Here is a 22,671-nt window from a genome sequence, read left to right as displayed (position 1 = left end):
GGTTCTATAATGTTATAAGTCTTCTGAGGCAGAAGTCCCTTTACCAAATCCCTTTATTTCCAATTCTGACAGCAGTCTACCTTGAACCAGGTGAGGTTTTACAGCAATCAACAATGGTTTCATGCTCATAATTTGGTTTTTAATTCCAAATTTCTATTGAATCCAACATTCACCACCTGCCATGGTGGGATTTGAACCCAGGTCCCCCAAGTATTACTATTGGTCTCTGGATTTCTTAGTCCAGTGCAACATCAATACACCACTGCCTCCCTCGATAGCCAACTGACGGGTTTCCATTGAATAGTTCTAGTTTAAATTTATTTATTAAGTTTAAGCTTATTTATTGTCACAAGTAGGCTTACATTCTGGACTGCCAGAGAAACTGACACTCCTGGTTCAATAAAAGGAAAAGACTCCCTGATTAGCCTTTCAATTGACTCCTTAATCAGGGACATCTTTTTGTGTCCAACCAAATGAACAAAATCAAACTAAGTTAGGGACAGCTCAAAAGGGCAGCTCCCTCAAAGGAGGGGAACCACCCGAAACAAGAAAAAGCAAAGCAGAAAGGAAACTTAGGAGGTCAAATTCAATTTTGATTAAAGGGGTCTGTAATACACCCCAGCCCCTGCGGTGCCCATCGGGCATGGAAGGCATCAACTGTGCCCTCGGACACCGTGTGCTCCCTTTCCAGGGACACCCAGCTGTGAGTATAGCTGCAGTAGTGGGGCAGTCAGTCAGGTTGGATGACCCCCTCGATCGCCTCTGCCTGGACCTATAGATGGGACTTCTTAATCAAGGACTTCATATTCCAATAGGTCAATCTCAATGGCCTGATTAAAGTCATTACATACACAACATCTCAACTCACAACCTCTGAAATTTAACTCTTTAAAAGGAGCTGATTTTGTTGCCATCCATTCGGTCCAAACCCCTATATGCACGTACGTTCTGTCTGGCCAACGTCTGACAATTTTCTTCTTCCTCTTCGCGCTGAACTTGTTTCCTGGAGTTGGGATTTTGACACCGGATGAAGTCCAGGCCTCCAACTCGCATCGCGCTGGCACTTGACCTCCAATGCGACCTTTGACCAGCTGGCCAATTAGGGAGCGAGGTGCATGCTCCATATCCAATTGAGGAGACAAGTGGGCCCCCAAGGCTGGACGGCCAATAAGAGGCATCCAGAAAACACACATTAGGACAGTGGGGGTGGCACGGTGGTTCGCATTGCTGCCTCACAGCGCCAGGGACCCAGGTGACTGTCTGTGTGGAGTTTGCACATTCTCTGCCAGTCTGCTTGGGTTTCCTCCAGGTACTCCTGTTTCCTCCCTCACTCCAAAGGTTGAGGGGGTTAGATGAATTGGCCATGCTAAATTGACCCATGGTGTCAATTTAAAACATAGATTATCAGGATAAATAAATACATAGGGGTCTGGGTGGGATTGTTGTCGGTGCAGGTTTGCTAGGCTGAATGGCCTTCTCCTGCACTATAGGGATTCTATGATTCTCTGAGTAGCCCCAGAAGGGAGATACCGATGAAGGTAAGAGAGAATGGGATGGGTTTGTTGAGGAGACTCACCCTCTGAGGACATTTTTTTTAAACTTGCAATGTTAGAAAGGCCAGAGTTTCCGGGCCACCATAATGGAGAGGCAATCGCTTCACTGGGTGGTCAACAGCCTCAGATATTACCCAATGGCCGTGGCAGGCACACTGGGAGGGAGAGAGGGATTCTCTGCCCTTGGTGCAGCAGCGGGAGGCCACCTCAGTCAAGGGGCAAGGCTGAGAAGGTGGGGCCTTCATAAATAACCTCAACCAGTACGGGAACTGAACCCACGCTGTTGGCATCGCAGCAGCCATCCAGCCAACTGAGTTAAACGAACCCTTGGATGGAAATACCCCTGAGGCTGGATCATTGCGGGAGATTTCAGACCATCCTCCTCCGGAACCATATCCACGGTCAATAAAATAATTCAGCCCTTGGTTTCTTCTGTGAATCTGGTTTCAGAAAATGGCAAACTGAGTTTCAAAAGATGTGAAGTGATAAGCACATCTACTGCAGGCTCTTTCCTTCTTGCTTTTATAATATAAAGACAACTCTTGTTATCTTTTAACTCCTACCTGCTCTGCCTCATCTCTGTCCTGACTGAGTTGAATGAAAGACAAATTGTATGCTCTTCTAATCTTACATATGCCTGCTTAGGACCTCAGATCTGTGAAATTATTTGCTCTCTTCAGTTTTCCCTTCCTTTTGCAATCTACTAAATATTGGAACCCAAGCTTTGGTAAACCAAGTCTTCGTAAAGTAAAGCAAAAAGTTTATTTCTGTTTTGTCACAAGTAGGCTTAGTGAAATGAAGTTACGGTGAAAATCTCCTTGTCGCTTGTTCGGGTGCACTGAGGGAGAATTTAGCACGGCCAATGCACCCTAACCAGCACATCTTCCAGTCTGTGGGAGGAAAGCTGAGCACCCGGAGGAAACCCATGCAGACACAGGGAGAACGTGTAGATTCTGCATTGCGCCAGAGACCCAGATTCGATTCCCGGCTTGGGTCACTGTGAAGCCAAGTCAGGATTTGAACCTGGGTCCCTGGTGCTGTGAGGCAACAGTGCTAACCACTATGCCACCATGTTGCCCATATATTAACATGAAGCATCAAAATAAGTAGCAACTTTGGACAACACAAATAAGTGTGTTTGACTCTGGCGCGGTGAGACTGGAAATTGAGGATATAAAAGTTAGAAAATTAAGACTGCATTGGTATTGCAAAATGATTTATGCTTTGCACAGATATTAAGATTTCTGGAGAATTCAAAGTTTGAGGTGATTCATTTAGTATTAGAAACAAAACTGCTATGCTTTGGCATCAACTTCCAAACGCATGACTTCTACCGTTTAGAAGGGTAGGGTCAGCAGGCTCACGGAGACACCACTACCTTTGAGTTCCCCTCCAAGTCACTCAGCATCCTTTCTGAATGACAATGTTGCTGCTCCTTCACTTAGTTCAAAACCCTGGACATCTGCCCCCAACAGCACTGTGGATTTTTACCCACAATACTTGGTACAAACCAATTCAAGGGGGTATCTCACCAACACATTCTCACTGTAATAATGAGCAAGAAATGTTTTCCTTATTAGTGATGCCCATATCTCAGGAATGAATAGAAAAAAAAACACAATTTAAGAGAGAAAATGTTGAGATAAATAGCGGGACAGTTTCAAGGCAAATTTTGCACAAATTTGGTGTTCTTTTAAAGCCATCACATCTTTGTCTATAAGACTCCCTATCACATCCACCTTAGATTGCATTTTGAGAGGCTATAACTGTTATAGAGAGATCAGAGGGGAAAAGGGTGGCATGGTGTCACAATGGTTAGCACTGCTGCCTCACAGTGCCAGGGACCTGGGCTCGATTCCAGCCTTGGGTGACTGTGCGGAGTCTGCATGTTCTCCCCATGTCTGCTTGGATTTCCTCCGGGTGCTCTAGTCTCCAATGATGTGGGGGTTAGGTGAATTGGCCATGCTAAATTGCCCCTTCATGTCAGGGGGATTAATAAGGTGAATATGTTTTTTTTCATTCATGGAACATGGGCATCACTGGCTGGCCAACACTTATTGCTGATATCTAGTTTCCCAAGAGTCAGCCACACTGTTATGGCTCTGGAATCCACATGTAGGCCAGACGGTTGACAACTGTTTCATTAATCGATTCTTCATTCCAGATTTTTCAAATTCAATACAAATTCCACCACCTGTTGTGGTGGGATTCAATCCTGGGTCCCCAGAACATTAGCTGAGTTTCTGAATGAATAGTCTAGTGATAATATCACTGGGCCATCATCTCCCCACTAAATGTGGAGTTATGGGAATAGACTTGGATGGGACTGTTGTTAGTGCTGGATTGATGGGCCAAATGGCCTCCTTCTGCGCTGTAGAGGTTCTATGCTTCCATGAAATAGGAGTAAAGAGAGTGCGAGTAGAGACTGGCAACTAACCCCAAAAAGGAATCCAAAGGTCTTCTTTCAACATACATTTGGGAAAAGTGTAATAAGAGGATGGATAGGGCTAATTAGGGACCAAAACAGTGACCTATTCATAGAAGCATAGACGTGGCTAAGGTACTTGTTGAACATTTTGCAACTGTCTTTACTAAGGAAAAGGATGAAAGGGGAGGTGGTTGCATTACTGGATGAACTGCACATTAATAAAGCAGAGATACGAGAAAGGGACTTAAAGCTGGTAAACCATCAGGGTCAGATGAAAAGTTGGGAGATGTATAAGCGGAAATTGCAGAGATACTAGCCGTAACATGGAGGCACAGTGGTTAGCACTGCTGCCTCACAGCGCCAGGCACCCGGGTTCAATTCCCAGTTTGGGCACTGTCTGTGCAGAGTCTGCACATTCTCCCTGTGTCTGCATGAATTTCCTCCAGGTGTTCCCGTTGCCTCCCATAGTCCAAACAATGTGCTGGTTAGTTGCATCGGCCGTGCTAAATTTTCCCTCAGTGTACCCAAACAGGCGCCGGAGTGTGGCAACTAAGGATTTTCACAGTAACTTTCATTGCAGTGTTAATGTAAGCCTACTTGTGACACTAATAAAATAAACTTCTTATCCGCCTCAGATATGGAGCTGGTTCCAAAAAATGGGAGAATTGCAAATGACATTCCCTTGTTCAGAAGGGGATAATAAGGTAAACCAATCATCTACAGGGTACTGAGTTTAATCTCTGTGGAAGGAGTTATTGGAAATGATCGACTGAGGCAACAATCATTTGTACGAGCGTTGTTTAATTAAGGGACCTCAGCATGGATTTATGATAGACAAAACATCTTTCACTAACTTGATTGAGTTTTTAGATGAGGTAACAGAGATAGACAATCTAACAACAATTCTATCCAAGTCTATTTGATGAGTACATGGCATTTATTGGATTGAGGGTTATAGGTAGGCCTAGTAGGTAGAGATATGATCAGCGCAACTTGTGGGCCAAAGGGCCTGTTTGTGCTGTAGTTTTTCGATGTTCTAGATAGACAATGGGTTATTCCAGTTGGTGCCTTTATGCCTTTGTGAAAATGCCATGACAGCAACATCGAAGCCCAATAAATAAAACAAGAAGTGTAGGAAGGTTACAAAGTTGGCTGAGTGACCAGACACAAGAGGCCGGAACTTTACCTCGCTCGCCATGGAATCAGAGTGGGCGAGAGTCCAACAACGGAAATCTCCATTGACCCTGGGCAGGAATTTCCAACCTCGCCCGAGCAAGGTCATAAAATCCCGCCCAGAGAGTCACAGTGAATGGTTGTTCCAGGGATGAGGAACTTCAGTTACATGGATGGATGGCTGTTCTCCTTATAGAATGGAAGGTTGGGGGGAGATTTGATCGAGGGACTTAACACCATGAAGGATCTAGGCAGAGTAGATAGAAAATAATCTCTCATTGACGGGACATTAAGGGCTGGGGAATACAGGATTTAAGTGATTGACAAAAGAACTAAAGGGTCAAGAGAGAAAACCTCTTCACCCAGTGCGTGGTGATGATCTTGAAGAATCAGCCTGGAAGGGTGGTGAGAGGTAGACTCAACCTTGACTTTCAAAAGGGAATTGAATAAGCACAGAAGTGGAAACATTACAGGGCAATGGGAAGAGGGCAATGGAATAGGGTGAGCCACTTTTCTCCTGCAGAGAGCTAGCCTGAGTTGAAGGGCCAAATGGCCTCCTTCTGGGATGCAACCATTCTATGATTCTATAACCTCCAGCAGCATAATTTAAGCTCCATCCATCAAGAAACATGTCTGAATTAACTCATCTTACAAATCAAACAATGAAAGATCGCTGATTTATTTGATTTAAATTGAGATGGCTTTTATTTGTACAGAATGTTCTGCGATAAATATGCCCTAAACTGTTCCATATTTTGTCTTATTTATACTCCATTTCAATTGCAAAATGACTGTTGTTTGGCAAATGAACAAAATGAATCTTTAGAGTTTAACTTGCATTTCGAGAATCATTTCTCCCTATTCACAAGCCAGGTGTATGGCGTAACGCTTATTATGCCTTGATTTTCCCAGTCAAACATTGCACAAGTGCTCAAAAACTCCATCGCTACACTGTAGGCAGCCTATTCTGCAACTGAATTGCAAACACTTGTCAATAAGTGTCTATGAGCAGGTTTGCGCCTTTGCTGACCATAGGCCATCGAAAATGAGGAATGGAGAGCGGAAAATGAAACACTCATAATCTCAAGCTCCATTTGCCCTGAAACTATTATTCCATGTTCGCATTTTCTCTCCTATTTGATCTCCTAAATCTCTATAAGTTCAGAGCTGAAGAACCCTACATGGAAGTTATAAACGTGGGGGCGATCTTATCAGCTCATCATGCTGGTGATTGGGGGTGGGGGGGGAGCTGTCTGATTTCCAGTGCACCAACTGCTTACACTTTACATAGAGCACTGGGAGATCATGCACATGCACAATAGCGCCCTCTAGCATTTAGCAGCTGGCTTCCTGGTGTGAATAGACTCTGGCCACTTCCCCCGACTGACATGAACATAAGAAATAGGAGCAGGAGTAGGCCATCTAGCCTGCCCCGCCATTCAATAAGATCATGGCTGATCTGAAGTGGATCAGTTCCACTTTCCTGCTTTCTCCCCATAACCCTTAATTCCCTTGTCTATCAGAAATCTATCTACCCGTGACTTAAATATATTTAACGAGGTATCCTCCACCACTTCAGTGGGTAGAAAATTCCAGAGATTCACCATCCTTTGAGTGAAGAAGTTCCTCCTCAACTCTGTTCTAAACTGCCCCCTCACCTTATTTTGAGGCTGTGCCCTCTAGTTCTGTTTTCCTTTCTAAGCGGAAAGAATCTCTCTACCTCTACCCTATCTAGCCCCTTAATTCCTTGTAAGTCTTTATAAGATCCCCCCTCAGCCTTCTAAACTCTAACGAGTACAGGCCCAGTCTATTTAATCTCTCCTCATAAGCTAACACCCTCATCTCCGGTATCAGCCTGGTGAACCTTCTCTGTACTCCCTCCTAGGCCAATATATCCAAATGGAAATCAGACAGCTACCCACCCACCACCCCTCCCCTCCCCCAGTCACCAATGAATCACATTTTGCCTCATTCTTTTCTCTAAGTGGTATCAGATTTGACTTTTCCTCTCATCGAAAAACCGGGCATGATTTTGTCTGGCTTTTACGCACTTAGAATTTTTTTGATAAGATTGCTCTCCTCCTCCTCCCCCCCCCACCCCCCTCCCTGATAGAAAGCCCCTGTAGGTTTTGCTGCAGAGGGAGGGGTAAAAAGTGTGCCAGTGCAATAGTTATAGGGGACTTAATTGTAAGGGGAATAGACAGGCGTTTCTGTGGCCGCAAACAAGACTCCAGGATGGTATGTTGCCTCCCTGGTGCTGGTGTCAAGGATGTATTGGAGCAGGTATAGGACTTTCTGAAGAGGGAGAGTAAATAGCCAATGGTCGTGGTACACATCGGTACAAGCAACATTGGTAAAAAAAGGGAATGAGGTCCTAAAAGCAGAATACAAGGAGCTAGGAAGATAATTAAGAAATCGGACCTCAAAGGCAATGATCTCAGGATTACTACTGGTGCTACGTGATAGTCAGAGTAGAAGTCACAGGATATATCGGATGAATATGTCGCTGAAGAGATGGTGTCAGGGGGACAGTTTCAGATTCCTGGGACTTAGGGCCTGGTTCTGGGGGAGGTGAGACCTGTACAAATTAGACAGGCTACACCTGGGCAGGACTGGGACTGATGTCCTGGGGGGGACTGTTTGCTAGAGCAGCTGGGGAGGGTTTTGAACCAATATGCCAGGAGGATGGAAACCCTATGTAAGGAGTCCAAGAAAAAGGGAGCAAGGACAAAAACAAGAGGTAGAAAAGGTAATAAGAGAAACGATAGGCAGAGAAACCAAGGGCAAAATTCAAACAGGGTATAGAGAAAAATATTGGGATTGAATCAAACAATTTAAAAAGATGAGTTTAAAGGCTCTGTGCCTTAATGCGCGAAGCATTTGCAATAAAGTGGATGACTAATCGTGCAGACAGATGTAAAAGGGTAGAATATAATTGGGATTATGGAGACTAGGCTGCAGGGTGAACGGGGGTGGGAACTGAATGTCCCAGGGTGTTCAGTATTTAGGAAGGACAGGCATAAAGGAAAAGGTGGTGGAGTGGCACTGCCGGTTAATAGTGAGAAAGGATATTAGCTCTGACAACATGGAGCCTGTATGGATAGAGATGAGAAATGCCAAGGGTCAAAAAATATCAGCGGGTGTCATATATAGACCCCCAAATTGCAGTGGTGATGTTGGGAATGGCATTAAACACGAAATTAGGGATGCACGTGGTAGGAGAATATTGATGATCATGGGTGATTTTAATAAGAACATAAGAACATAAGAAATAGGAGCAGGAGTAGGCCATCTAGCCCTTCGAGCCTGCCCCGCCATTCAATAAGATCATGGCTGATCTGTCGTGGCTCAGTTCCACTTTCCCGCCCTCTCCCCATAACCCTTAATCCCCTCTCTTATCAAGAACCCATCAACCCGCTTCTTAAAAATATTTAGCGAGGCAGCCTCCACCACTTCAACGGGCAGAGAATTCCAGAGATTCACCACCCTTTGAGTGAAGAAGTTCCTCCTCAACTCCGTTCTAAACCGCCTCCCCTTTATCTTGAGGCTGTGCCCCCTAGTCCTACTGTCTTTTTTGAGCGGGAAGAGTCTCTCCACCTCTATCCTATCCATCCCATTCATCATCTTATACGTCTCAATGAGATCTCCCCTTATTCTTCTAAACTCTAACGAGTACAAGCCTAGTTTATTCAGCATCTCCTCATAGCTCAACCCCCTCAACTCCGGTATCAGCCTAGTAAACCTCCTCTGCACTCCCTCCAGGGCCAAAATATCCTTGCGCAGGTGCGGCGCCCAAAACTGCACACAGTACTCCAGCTGCGGCCTCACCAATGCCCTATACAGCCGCAGCAAGACCTCCCTACTTTTATATTCAATCCCCCTCGCTATGAAGGCCAGCATCCCATTTGCCTTCCTGACCACCTGCTGCACCTGCAAGCTGGGTTTTTGCGACTCATGCACAAGGACCCCGAGGTCCCTCTGCACTCTGCACATAGATTGGGCAAATCAAATTAGTCACAATACCGTAGAGAAGGAATTCCTGGAGTGAATATGGGATGGTTTTCTTGACCAGTATGTGGAGGAACCAATTAGAGAGCAGGCAAACTTAGACTGGATAATGTGTAATGAGAAGGGAATCATTGCTAATCTAGCTATACGAGACCCCTTGGAGATGAACGACCATAACATGATAGAATTTTTTATCAAAATAAGGAGTGAAGTAGTTGATTCAGAGACTAGGTGCCGAACCTTAATGAAGGAGACTATGAGGATATGAGGCATGAGTTGGCCTTGATAGACTGGGAAGAGTTACTTAAAGGGATGACATTGGGTAGGCAATGGCAAACATTTGAGGAACACATAGCGAAACTTCAGCAACTGTTTATTGCTGTATGGCACGAAAGCAAAATGGGTAAGAGGGCCAATCCATGGCTTACAAAGAAAATTAGAGAGAGCATCCGATCCAAGGAAGAAGCAGACAAATTGGCCAAGAAAAATAATAGGTCTGAGGATTGGGAGCAGTTTAGTATTCAAAGAATAAAGAACAAAGAAAATTACAGCACAGGAACAGGCCCTTCGGCCCTCCGAGTCTGTGTCAACCATTCTGCCTGGCTGAACTAAAACCCCCAACCCTTCCGGGAACTGTAACCCTCTATTCCGATCCTATTCATCTATTTGTCAAGACAGAGAAGGAGGGAGCAAGGACAAAAACAAGAGGCAGAAAAGGTAATAAGAAAAGTGATAGGCAGAGAAACCAAGGGCAAAATTCAAACAGGGTATAGCGAAAAATATTGAGAGCAAGACAAACAATATTAAAAATACCAATTTTTAACATAAAAGCCATGATCGTATCTGCTTCTGCTACTTCCCTGGTAGCAAGTTCCACATTCCCAACACCCTCTGTGTAAAAAATTTGCCTTGTATATCTCCTTTAAACCTTGTCCCTTGCACCTTAAGCCTGTGCCGCCTAGTAATTGACTCTTCTGCCCTGGGAAAAAGCTTCTGACTATCCAGTCTGTCCTTGCCCCTCATAATCTTGTAGACTTCTATCAGGTTATCCCCTCAACTTCCATCATTCCAGGGAGAACAGTTCAGCAAAGAAGGACCAGAGAATTGATTAAGAAGGGAGAAATATAGTGTGAAAGTAAGCCTGCAGGGAACATAAAGACTGGCACTAAGTTTCTGTAGATACGTGAAGAGAAAAAGGTTGGTGAAGAAAAATGTAGGCCCCCTACAGACAGAAATGGGGGAACACACAAATAAATGATTGGGCAACTGAATACATACTTTGGTTCTGTCTTCATAAAAGAGGACACAAATCAGATACCAGAAATGTTGGAAAATGCAAGATTTAGAGAGAGGGAAGAACTGAGGAAGAGCAACATTAATAGCGAAACGGTGCTGGGAAAATTAATGGCAATGAAGGCAGACAAATCCCCAGGGCCTGATAATCTACAGCCCACAATACTTAAAGAAATGGCTGTAGAAATAATGGATACATTGGTGGTCATCTTCCAGGATTCTATAAACTCTGGAACAGTCCGTGCAGATTGGAGGGTAGCTAATATCACTCCAATATTCATGATGTGGAGTTGCCGGTGTTGGACTGGGGTAGGCACAGTAAGTGATGAAGGGGTAAATGTGGTCTTTCTGGATTTTCAGAAGGCGTTTGACAAGGTACCTCACAAGAGGTTATTGCAGAAGGTCAGGGGACATGGAGTTGGGGGTAGGGTGTTAGCGTGGATAGAGGATTGGTTGTCAAATAGGAGGCAGAGAGTGGGGGTCAATGGGTGCTATTCGGATTGGCGGTTGGTGACTAGTGGGGTGCCCCAGGGGTCGGTGCTGGGGCCTCAGCTATTTACCATTTATATAGATGATCTGGAGGAGGGAACCGAGTGCAGGGTGTCGAAATTTGCTGATGACACCAAGATTGGGGGAAAGGCAAATTGTGCGGAGGGTGTGGAGAGTCTGCAGAAGGATCTAGATAGGCTGGGCGAATGGGCCAGGAAATGGCAAATGGAATTTAATGTTGGCAAGTGTGAGGTGGTCCACTTTGGTAGGAAGAATGGTAGGAAGGACTATTACTTACGTGGCGAAAAACTGCAGCAGGCGACGGTGCAGAGGGACCTCGGGGTCCTTGTGCATGAGTCGCAAAAACCCAGCTTGCAGGTGCAGCAGGTGGTCAGGAAGGCGAATGGGATGCTGGCCTTCATAGCGAGGGGGATTGAATATAAAAGTAGGGAGGTCTTGCTGCAGCTGTATAGGGCATTGGTGAGGCCGCAGCTGGAGTACTATGTGCAGTTTTGGGCGCCGCACCTGCGCAAGGATATTTTGGCCCTGGAGGGAGTGCAGAGGAGGTTTACTAGGCTGATACCGGAGTTGAAGGGATTGAGCTATGAGGAGAGGCTGAATAAACTAGGCTTGTACTCGTTAGAGTTTAGAAGAATGAGGGGAGATCTCATTGAGACATATAAGATGATGAATGGGATGGATAGGATAGAGGTGGAGAGACTCTTCCCGCTCAAAAAAGACAGTAGGACTAGGGGGCACAGCCTCAAGATAAAGGGGAGGCGGTTTAGAACGGAGTTAGAGGAGGAACTTCTTCACTCAAAGGGTGGTGAATCTCTGGAATTCTCTGCCCGTTGAAGTGGTGGAGGCTGCCTCGCTAAATATTTTTAAGAAGCGGGTTGATGGGTTCTTGATAAGAGAGGGGATTAAGGGTTATGGGGAGAGGGCGGGAAAGTGGAACTGAGCCACAACAGATCAGCCATGATCTTATTGAATGGCGGGGCAGGCTCGAAGGGCTAGATGGCCTACTCCTGCTCCTATTTCTTATGTTCTTATGTTCTTATGTTCTTAAAGCTCCGAAAGCTTGTGCTACCAAATAAACCTGTTGGACCTTAACCTGGTGTTGTGAGACTACTTACTGTGCCTACTCCAATATTCAAAAAGGGAGAGAGAGAGAAAACAGGAAATTATAGACCAGTAAACCTAACATCGATAGTGGGGAAAATTCTCAAATCCATTATCAAGGACTTTATAGTGGAGCATTTAGAAAGCAGTGATAGGATCAGACAGAGTAAGCATGGATTTATGAAGGAGAAATCATGCATGACAAATCCACTGGAATTCATTGAAGATGTAAGTAGTAGGGTTGACAAGGGGGAGCCAGTCAATGTGGTATATTTGGACTTCCAGACAGCGTTTGACAAAGTCCCACATAAGAGATTATCATGCAAGATTAAAGCGCATGGGATTGGGGGAAGGGTATTGAGATGGATAGAAAACTGGTTGGCAGAGAGGAAACAAAGAATAGGAATTAATGGATCTTTTTCAAATTGATAGGCAGTAACTAGTGTGATGCCACAGGGATCGGTGCTGGGACCCCAGCTATTCACAATGTATATTAATGATTTGGACGAGGAAACAAAATGGAACATCTCAAAGTTGGGGGAGGGCGAACTGTAAAGAGGATGCAGAAATCCTTCAGCATGATCTGGACAGGGTGGGTGAGTGGGATAATCAATGGCAAATGCAATATAATTTGGATAAATGTGAGGTTATTCATTTTGGAAGCAAAAACAAGAAGGGACATTACTACCTGAAGATCCGTAAATTGGGAGAGGGGACTGTGTAGCAGGACCTGGGTGTCCTTGAGCACCAGTTGCTGAAGGTAAGCATGCAGGTGCAGCAGGCAGTAAAGGAGGCAAATGGTACGTTGGCCTCATTTCAAGAGATTTTGAGTACAGGAGCAGGGATGTGTTGTTGCAATTCTACAGGGCCTTGGTGAGGCCACACCTAGAGTACTGTGTGTAGTTTTCTTAGGAAGGATGTTCTGGCTCTCGAAGGAGTGCAGGAAGGTTGATTCCAGGGATGATTGGACTGATGTATGATAAGAGGTTGACTAGGCTAGGGCTTCTTTGCTTTGAGTTCAGACGAATGAGGGGAAACCTCACAGAGAGTTATAAAATTCAAACAGGACTAGACAGGATAAATGCAGGGAGGATGTTCCCGACGGGAGTCCAGGACCAGAGGTCACAGACTGAGGATACAGGGTAGACCATTTAGGATGGAGATGAGGAGACATTTCTTCACTCAAAGAGTGGTGAACCTGTGGAATTCATTACCACAGGAAGTAGTTGACGCCAAAACATTGAATGTATTCAAGAGGCAGCTGGATATAACACTTGGGGCGAATGGGATCAAAGGATTTGAGAAAAAGCAGGATTAGGTTATTGAATTGGACGATCCACCATGATTGTGATAAATCGCAGAGCAGGCTCAAAAGGGCCAAATGGCCTCCTCCTGCTCTTATCTTCTATGCTTCTATGAAAGTTTATGGCACAGAAGGAGGCCATTTAGTCCATTATGGATGTGCTGGCTAAACAAAATTGAACTATTTTCCAGCTCCTGGTCTGTATCCTTGTAGTTTATGACACTTCAAACGCACATCGAAGTATTTAAAAATTGTCACTTAGTAGTATAATACTCGAGTATAGCTGAAATAAGAGACATACTATTGAAGCTTTTGTATTGTACTCATCAGAACGGATGCAAGAATGTCAAATTTCAAAGAAAGCAACAATTTATACTGCATAAGAAAAGACTGGTGGGAAAGTCAACTCTGATTGGTCAAGGGCTGTTATGGGGACTGTACCAGGGAATTTTCTCCCATGTTTTCCATAGGATCATAGAATCCCTACAGCGCAGAAGGAGGCCATTTGGCCCATCGAGTCCACACCAACAGTTCCATCCATGCCTTATCCCGCAATACCACTTATTTACCCTGCTAGGGGCCCTGACATTGAGGGGCAATTTATCATGGTCAACCCACTTAACTTGCACATCTTTGGACTGTGGGAGTATACTAGAACACTAGGAGGAAACCCAACAGAAATGAGGAGAATGTGCAAACGCCACATACTCATCCAATGGCGGAAATGAACCCAGGGCCCTGGCACTGTGAGGCAACAGTGCTAACCAATGTGCCACCCCACGTTTAACTTCAAAAAGACACAATGCCTGGGCATGCACCTTTTGCCTGCAGAGGACAAGGTCTTGCATATGAATATTTGTAGCTTCTAGCAAGGGTAAGCGAGCTACATTATGAGCTCTTAATTTGGTCGTTAGTGTAATTCAGGATTATTCAGCAAGTGCTGCCAATTGTGAAAGTACAACTAATGTCAGATGCGACATGTTCACCTTGACAATCACGGGCAGGTATTTTTAAATTGCAATGGGCATTATTTCCTCTGCCATCCTTTCAGGCGGTGAATTCCAGACACCCATCTGGATGAAAACGTTTTTGCCAAAACTCCCCTCTAATACTTTTATCAGATGCTATGACCCCAGACTATTAGCTTCTCGGGTATGGGAAGTAAGTGCCTCTTATCAGTGGTTAGCACAGCTGCCTCGTAGCACCAGGGACACGGGCTTGATTCTCACCTTGGGTCACTTTCCGTGTGGACTTTGCAAGTTCTCCTCCATGGGTGTCCTCTGGGATCTCCGCTTCTCCGCTTCCTCCCACAGTCCAAAGATGTGAAGGTTATGCGGTTGGCTATGCTAAGTTGCCCCTTATTGTCCCAAGTCAGGTAAGTCCTCACCTAACGCAGGAGCAGTATAGGGCATTGGTGAGGCCGCAGCTGGAGCACTGTGTGCAGTTTTGGGCGCCGCACCTGCGCAAAGATATTTTGGCCTTGGAGGGAGTGCAGAGGAGGTTTACTAGGCTGATGCCGGAGTTGAGGGGGTTGAGCTATGAGGAGAGGCTGAATAAACTGGGCTTGTACTCGTTAGAGTTTAGAAGAATGAGGGGAGATCTCATTGAGACGTATAAGATGATGAATGGGATGGATAGGATAGAGGTGGAGAGACTCTTCTCACTCAGAAAGGACAGTAGGACTAGAGGGCACAGCCTCAAGATAAAAGGGGGGCGGTTTAGAACGGAGTTGAGGAGGAACTTCTTTACTCAAAGGGTGGTGAATCTCTGGAATTCTCTGCCCGTTGAAGTGGTGGAGGCTGCCTCGCTAAATATTTTTAAGACGCGGGTTGATGGGTTTTTGATAGGAGAGGGGATTAAGGGTTATGGGGAGAGGGCGGGAAAGTGGAACTGAGCAGCGACAGATCAGCCATGATCTTATTGAATGGCGGGGCAGGCTCGAAGGGCTAGATGGCCTACTCCTGCTCCTATTTCTTATGTTCTTATGTTCTTATGAAAGCTAGTGGATTTTGCTACCAAATAAACCTGTTGGACTTTAACCTGGTGTTGTGAGACTTCTTACAGCATTAATTGCCCATCCCTAATTACTCTTCAACCAAGTGCTTTGCTAGACCATTTCAGAGGGCAGTTGAGAGTCAACCACATTGCTGTGGCTCTGGAGTCACATGTAGGCCAGACCGGGTAAGGATGGCAGATTTCTTTCCCTAAAGAACTGCGTTGTTATTACACCTTTCCTGCCTTTGAAAACAACACTGTAATGTTAAGAGCCCTCCTGCACAAGACCTGGGTCAGGGAGGACTGGAAAATATGGCCAGTGCCTTTACTATTTCCTCCTTTTCCCTGCTCAGCAACTTGGGAGATGTTTCATCTCGGAATGGCAACTTATCTACTTTCCAATCTGCTAAAGCCATGGATGTTTCCTCTCTCTTGATGTTTACCACGACTAATGCTCCATACATCTCCTTGACTGTAATTTCTGTACTGTAACCGTTTTTATGAAGACAGATACAAAGTATTAATCGAAATTTTCTGACCATTCACGCCCCATCACTGCTGCCAGCGAGGACAGAGAATTTGGCACTTGGCCAAATCTCCATTCCTAGATCATAGATCATAGAACCCTACAGTGCAGAAAGAGGCCCTTCAGCCCATCGAGTCTGCACCAACCACAATCCCACCCAGGCCCTACCCCCATATCCTTATATATTACACCCATTAATCCCTCTAACCCTCGCTAACCTGGATACTAAGGGGCAATTTCTTAGCATGGCCAATCAACCTAGCCCGCACATCTTTGGACCGTGGGAGGAAACCGGAGCACCTGGAGGAAACCCACGCAGACACGAGGAGAATGTGCAAACTCCACACAGACAGTGACCCGAGCCGGGAATCGAACCCAGGACCCTGGAGCTGTGAAGCAACAGTGCTAACCCACTGTGTCGCCATGCCGCCCATTCACTGCAGCGGGACTGGAAAATCCCACCGGTGTGAACAGCTGGAAAATTCCAGCCCATGTCTATGTCTTCTGCCTTAACACACAGGCTCTTTCTCTGTCTCTGATGGGTTCTGGAGTTTTTCTCAGTTGTCCTCTCGCTCTCTATATGTCTATAAAACATCTTTGGATTTTTCTTGATTATAAGTGCCAATTTTGTTTTTACGCCTACTATTTGCCTCCCTAATTCCCTTTTCAATTTTATCCCTGAACTTTCCATACTCACACTGCAGCTCATATTTCCTCCTTTTCACAGCTTGGATCACATTTATTGTTCCCTCCTACTCCACCTCTGTAGAAGTGCAGGACCCTCTTCTGCTGTGACTTCCAGGCAAACACACACAGTGCTCCAGGATCAAAGAGTTCCTCATATGATCTAATTGCTAACTTCAAAGCATGGAGTAAGAACTGAATTGCAGAGGTGGGGAAGATCTCCAGTTTGACCTTCTAGCTGATGCTTCTTTTTAAATCAAAATTAATACCAATTACCCATCTTTTCACTAGATTGATTAGTCTAATCTCTGTCCAAAATACTGCTGGTATGGTGTATAGGCCCCACCCCCAGGGCAATGCCAAGAGGTGGGGCCTAAGTGGAAGGGATGGGCCTGAAGTAGGCAGAATTTGAAGGGGCAGCAGAGCGTGGTGGCCTGTGTACGCTGCAACGGGATGGCTGGAGCAGTGACCGGCTAGGATTGTGGGGGGTGGGGGAGGTTTAAGGTCAGGGAGAGTCAGCGGTGGTGATTGGCTGGGGGTGAGGGAAATTGGGGAAGACGATCAGCCAGGGGAGGGAGTGGGCAGGGGCATAATCGGGGATGCCAATTGGGGGGCAACTGGAGGGTGTGATGTGAGTGGGGAAGTGATAATCTTCCAGTTCACTGTGGACCCCTGAGAGAGTGCACTGGGATATGAGGGCACATGTGCAATAGCGCACACTAGCATTCTGCAGCCGGCTTGACGACAAACTTAGGCCCTGTTCCTTCCTCCTGCAGGTGAAAATCAGATTCTGGCTCAATTTTTGAATAAGTGTCATGGGTAAAATGGCTGTGAAACTCCCATTTTCATGCTCATTCTGCATTTAAAATCTTTTGGTTAGGTCACCCACAGGGTTTCTCTCCAGATCTTCTGAAACGATGTCAAAGAAAGCAGGAGGGCATAGTTTGCCCCATCATTATTGAGGGGTGGGACCTAAAGACACCCACACGTTTGGCTCCATGAAGCTCATGGCGCCCTTTATAAAGGACATCCAATCGTAACATTATGAGACAGGGCCCCTTCCACCCAATCGCCCATCTGTCATTCCGGGCAATCTTTCTTTTATTAATTCGTGGGACATGAGCACCACTGGCTGGCCATCCTGAGCTATCCTTGAACCGAATGGCTTGCTCGGCCATTTCAGAGGGTAATTGAGAGTCAAACACATTGCAGTGGCTCTGGTTGGCCAGGCCAGATAAGGATACTTCCTTCCCTAAAGGACATTAGTGAACCAGATGGTTCAGACGATCGACAATGATTTCATGGTCATCGGTGGATTCTTAATTCCAGATTTTTTTAAAAATTGAATTTATATTCCACCACCTGCCGTGGTCCCTGGAACACCAGCTGAGTTTCTAGATTAATAGTCTAGCGATAATACTACTTGGCCTTCCCTTATCTCCTCACTCATCTATTATCTCTGGCAATCTCCCTCCCCATCATTTCCCCATTTTCCCCCTTGGCCCTACCTCCCCCCACCCCTCCTGCTCCAGTCCCACCTTAGCCCCATCCATCGATCCTACCCCTTGGAAGTACCAACCTGACACTGCCAGTTTGACATTGCCAGGGTGCTGGCGGGCAGGGGAGGAGTGCCAGAGCCTGTCCAGCCATGTCCCTAACCACCTGGGGGCCAGTACTGACATCTGCGCCCCGAGTCTGGTCATCTTGACTTCTGGAGGGTAGTCGTGATTCCCACTGGTGGGTGGGGTGGGGGAGGCAGTGTAGCGAGATCTGACATCCCCGGAAGGTAAGGCATCGTGTCACCCATTCCTACTTAAATGTACTTGAACCTGATTGTATCGCTGACTGGAGGGAATGGAGAAGATTTATTTCAGAGGCTCCCGCAGTGCAAACCCATTCTGCCACTCTCATGAGATTAATCAGCTATAAGGGAATTTGGGCCCATGTTGAGCGAGCCTGGAAAAGCCTGGTCAGCATCTCAAATCCAAAAGCCAGAGTTGTCTGAAAGCCAAATCTATATGCCATACATCAATTTTAATGGGTAAAATTAAAAAAAAATCTTACCTGCTTTGGCATGGTGTGCCACCTGACTAGTTATTCCATTCACTGCTTGTGCACCGTTGTTCTACTCCCAAACTTTGAGAAACCATTAACCACATACTGTCCAAAGCACCCAACCCAAAATCCGGCAAGGTTTGAAATCTGGCACTATCTTTGTCCAGAGGATTCCGGTTTTGAGACTCAGCCGGGATTTCACCATCCCGCCCGCCAAGGGAATCAGAACAGGTGAGGGGTGGACAATGGGATGGTCCCTTGACCTCGGTCAGTATTTTCCAGTTTCGGGATGGGCGAGACCATAAAATCCTGCCACTGTACCCGTATTACCCATTGCAATGTGCCAACATTATAAAAAATCTACTACCCCTTGGGTGAATAAAACAATCTAACTTTGTTGATGACAAGGAGACAAGAGAGAGAAAAATATATATATCTATATCATTCTCGCTACTTTATAAAATTATTATTACTTTTTAAATATCTTGGATAAAGGTCTTAGACTGACTGAAGCCATGGCTCACACAAAAGGAATTTCGGAACACCACAGCAACCTCGTTATCTCTAAAGAGTTGTTAATGCCTGCAACTGCAGAAATCAAATTCCAGGGAAATACAAAAAGACTCTTGACATTTCTAAGGCAGAGCTTTATCCAGTGGTGTGTCTGCAAAGACAAAGGACCTTGAGATCTCTGGTAAGCGTATTAATGGATAAAATGTAAACTCTCTCAAGAATCCAGACCAGCAATCTCCATCCTTTGTCCAAGAAAGAAGTGAGAATTATGTTACGTGCCCTCCCCTCCCCCACAAACTGTAAATATTGCCATGTGGAGCTGAACAATCTGCCAACTTCCATCAATATAACAGCAGCAGAACTAGAACTCTATGAATTGCCTCAACTACACTGTTTCTACTGGAATGACTGAACATCTGTACAAGTGCCTACTGCACAACTAATTTATCTCTGTGGGCATAGATTATAGAACCCTACAGCGCAGAAAGAGGCATTTCGGCCCATCAAGTCTGCACTGAACACAATCCCATCCAAGCCCTATCCCCATATCCCTACACATTTTACTCACTAATCCCTCTAACCTACGCATCCCTGGATACTAAGGGGCAATTTCTTAGCATGGCCAATCAACCTAACCCGCACATCTTTGGACTGTGGGAGGAAACCTGAGTACCCGGAGGAAACCCACGCAGACACGAGGAGAATGTGCAAACTCCACACAGAGGGTGACCCGAGCCGGGAATTGAACCCAGGACCCTGGAACTGTGAAGCAGCTGTGCTAGCTACCGTGCCGCTCCCTACCTCCTATCATGGAATCAGCGCTACTGGAAAAGTGGATTACGCCCATCAGCTTCAGCCTGCTAAGCTTTCTGAAGGAATTCACCAATGGAATTTTGATTCCACACTCAGAATTCATGTGAAACAATTATTTTCATTTTGTCTGTGGTCTTTTCCCTGTATCTCTTCCTTTCGCTTATCCCTCTTTTAGTGTGTGAATGTTTCGGGGGTGGGGTGGAGTAACATAGCAAAACTCCCTCCCCTTATTTGAGTGTGTGCAAACCAAACCAATGTCTGATTCAAGTTTGCCGTGGGGATATCAATAGAGGATTTTGTCACTAAAAACCTGAGGGGTTGGGGAAAAGGCAGGGGGAAATAAAGAGGGGACTCAAAGAGTAAAAACACCTCTCTGCTTACAGGTGAATGGGGAGAGGAGAAATCAGGACTGTTTAAAATTAAATAATTCCTAACTTTCTAAACAGTGTCTTAAACATCGGCTAGTCATCTTCAGGCACTCCCCCAAAAGTTAACTTTACTAGCTTCAACATAGAAAATGGATGGGATTTTCCAGCCCCGCTCACCCCCAAAGCTGGAAAATCCCGTCCGAGGTCAATGGACCTTTGCATGGTGCGTGTCCTGTCCACTGCTTTTCCCGTGGTGGACGGGATGGGAAATCACCCCCCAGTGCGTTGTTTTCAAAATCCACACAGCGTCACTGGTATTATTTTATCAGTTGAGGCTTCAGAATAAAAGGGAGCAGAGAAGCTTGAGGGTAAATCTGATGAATAAAAACATGGTGGTGATCTCAGGGAGTGCACATGCCGGACTGTCTGAGCCACGAAAAATCGGTTACTCTGTGTAAATATCTGACCATTTCCAAAACAGGTAATTCTATTGCCTTTTTTTTTACAAGGGGGAACTAGTTGTTACATCTCCTGTCGGCATCAGCAGCCATCTGTGAAGTAAGCTTGGGAAATCATTTGAACATGGTGTTCAGTCGACACGGTACATGGCACATAAAACCTCTAATTGGCAATCTCATTCAGGGAGACGGCTGGGCAGCTAATGTAGCTTGTATGGGCTGATCTGTTGCACATTGCTGGGGCCACTTTACACTGTACGTAACCAGGCTATGTCAAGCTGGAAGTACTTGTCATTACTGAGTGTCTGAAATATGTTCTGGCCTGGAATCCAATGTCAACAACCTAGGAAGAGCGTCAAACAGGCTAAGAAAAACAAAGATAATATCAAAACAGAAATGGGTGGAAATGCTTATCTATTGGCACCTGAATCAGGTGAATATTTTAGGTGTCACCATTCATCAACAATGTAAACCCTAAAGGAGGGTCCTCCAAAATACCAATCTATCACTGGCTAATTCAGTTGGCTAAGTGAACAGCTCTACATTTCCAGCTTTACACTTCTCAACCTCAGATTCCCAGCTTTTCCAGTTTCTTCCAAACACTCAGAAGATCGTACTTACCAATTTTTTAAAACCAGCGTCGTTATCAAAGCAGCGACAACCATAATGAGGGAGACGGTGATGGTGATGATCTGGTGAACAGCCAAACCTGATGATCGAAAGAGAGAGAGAAAAGAAAGCAACTCATTTAATTTCTATTCGCCATCTATAGCTTCGCATGCAGTCTCTCCGAGGAAGCAGGATATCTGAATAATCGAGCAAAACGCATCTTTATTTATCAATCGTCAAATCTCCTTTGATGAAAAACAAGAAATGAGTTCACTGGCTGGTGTATAACTGATAATGGATGTGTTAACTGAGGGTTTTGAACTCAATAAGGGACAATGAAGGAACCACAAAGGTTGTGATTAGAATACAGAAGACCCTAACAACAAATGATCAATAAGTTAAGAGATGTAATGATTTTAATCAGGCAATTGAGTTGGCTTGAGGTCACTGATTAAGGGCCAAATTGATAGTCCAATCAGGGAGCCCCACGCTCTGTAGTGAAACAGGAGTGTCAGTTCCTCTGGCACTCCGGATGTACACTACACGCAGAGCACTCTGTATAGTGCTGTTGGATCTTGTAAATGAATGTATTCTGGTGAAGAGACGTCCGCCTCCGAGGACTTATTATAAGCAACTTCAATAACAATTGGTCAGGATTTTACAAGGAAGAATTCAAAAAGATTTGCAGGGAATTTGGTCTGTAGAGTATCTCTCCATCACAATGATGGGGTTAGAATAGATTGTTCCGGTGTTAGATCTGGGAATTGGAATCGGATTGGCGTAGGTTCATAGAAATCATAGAAACCCTACAGTACAGAAAGAGGCCATTCGGCCCATCGCGTCTGCACTGATCACAATCCCACCCAAGCCCTACCCCCCTATCTCTACATATTTTACCCACTAATCCCTCTAACCTATGCCTCTCAGGACACTAAGGGGCAATTTTTTAGCATGGCCAATCAACCTAACCTGCACATCTTTGGACTGTGGGAGGAAACCGGAGCATCTGGAGGAAACCCACACAGACACGAGGAGAATGTGCAAACTCCACACAGGCAGTGACCCAAGCCGGGAATCGAACCCAGATCCCTGGAGCTGTGAGGCAGCAGTGTTAACCACTGTGCTACCGTGCCGCCCCACATTCTGCATTCGTTACAACGCAGAAGGAGGTTATTCAACCCATCAAGTCTGTACTGGAAGAGCATTCTATCCATGCCCCCCTTGCCCCGTACATTGGCTAATGCACTTAATCTACAGATCTTTGGCATGCGGGAGGAAACC

General features: G+C 45.5%; 1 protein-coding gene across 2 annotated transcripts in view; it reads right to left on the bottom strand.

Annotated features, from left to right (window-relative positions):
* The window catches only part of ajap1 (adherens junctions associated protein 1), a 269,987-nt gene that overhangs the window by 90,468 nt on the left and 156,848 nt on the right, over nucleotides 1-22,671 (bottom strand). For both annotated transcript variants that reach the window (XM_080215182.1, XM_080215181.1), the window contains exon 3: nucleotides 21,403-21,490. In XM_080215182.1, the coding sequence (XP_080071308.1) occupies nucleotides 21,403-21,490 (88 nt within the window). The remainder of the gene's footprint in view (nucleotides 1-21,402; nucleotides 21,491-22,671) is intronic.

Source organism: Carcharhinus amblyrhynchos, chromosome 30, assembly GCF_965287045.1.
Source record: "Carcharhinus amblyrhynchos chromosome 30, sCarAmb.v2.hapA, whole genome shotgun sequence".
NCBI classification, from domain to species: Eukaryota; Metazoa; Chordata; class Chondrichthyes; order Carcharhiniformes; family Carcharhinidae; genus Carcharhinus; species Carcharhinus amblyrhynchos.
The sequence above is the reverse complement of the archived record's forward strand: the minus strand, read 5'-3'. Positions and strand labels throughout refer to the sequence as shown.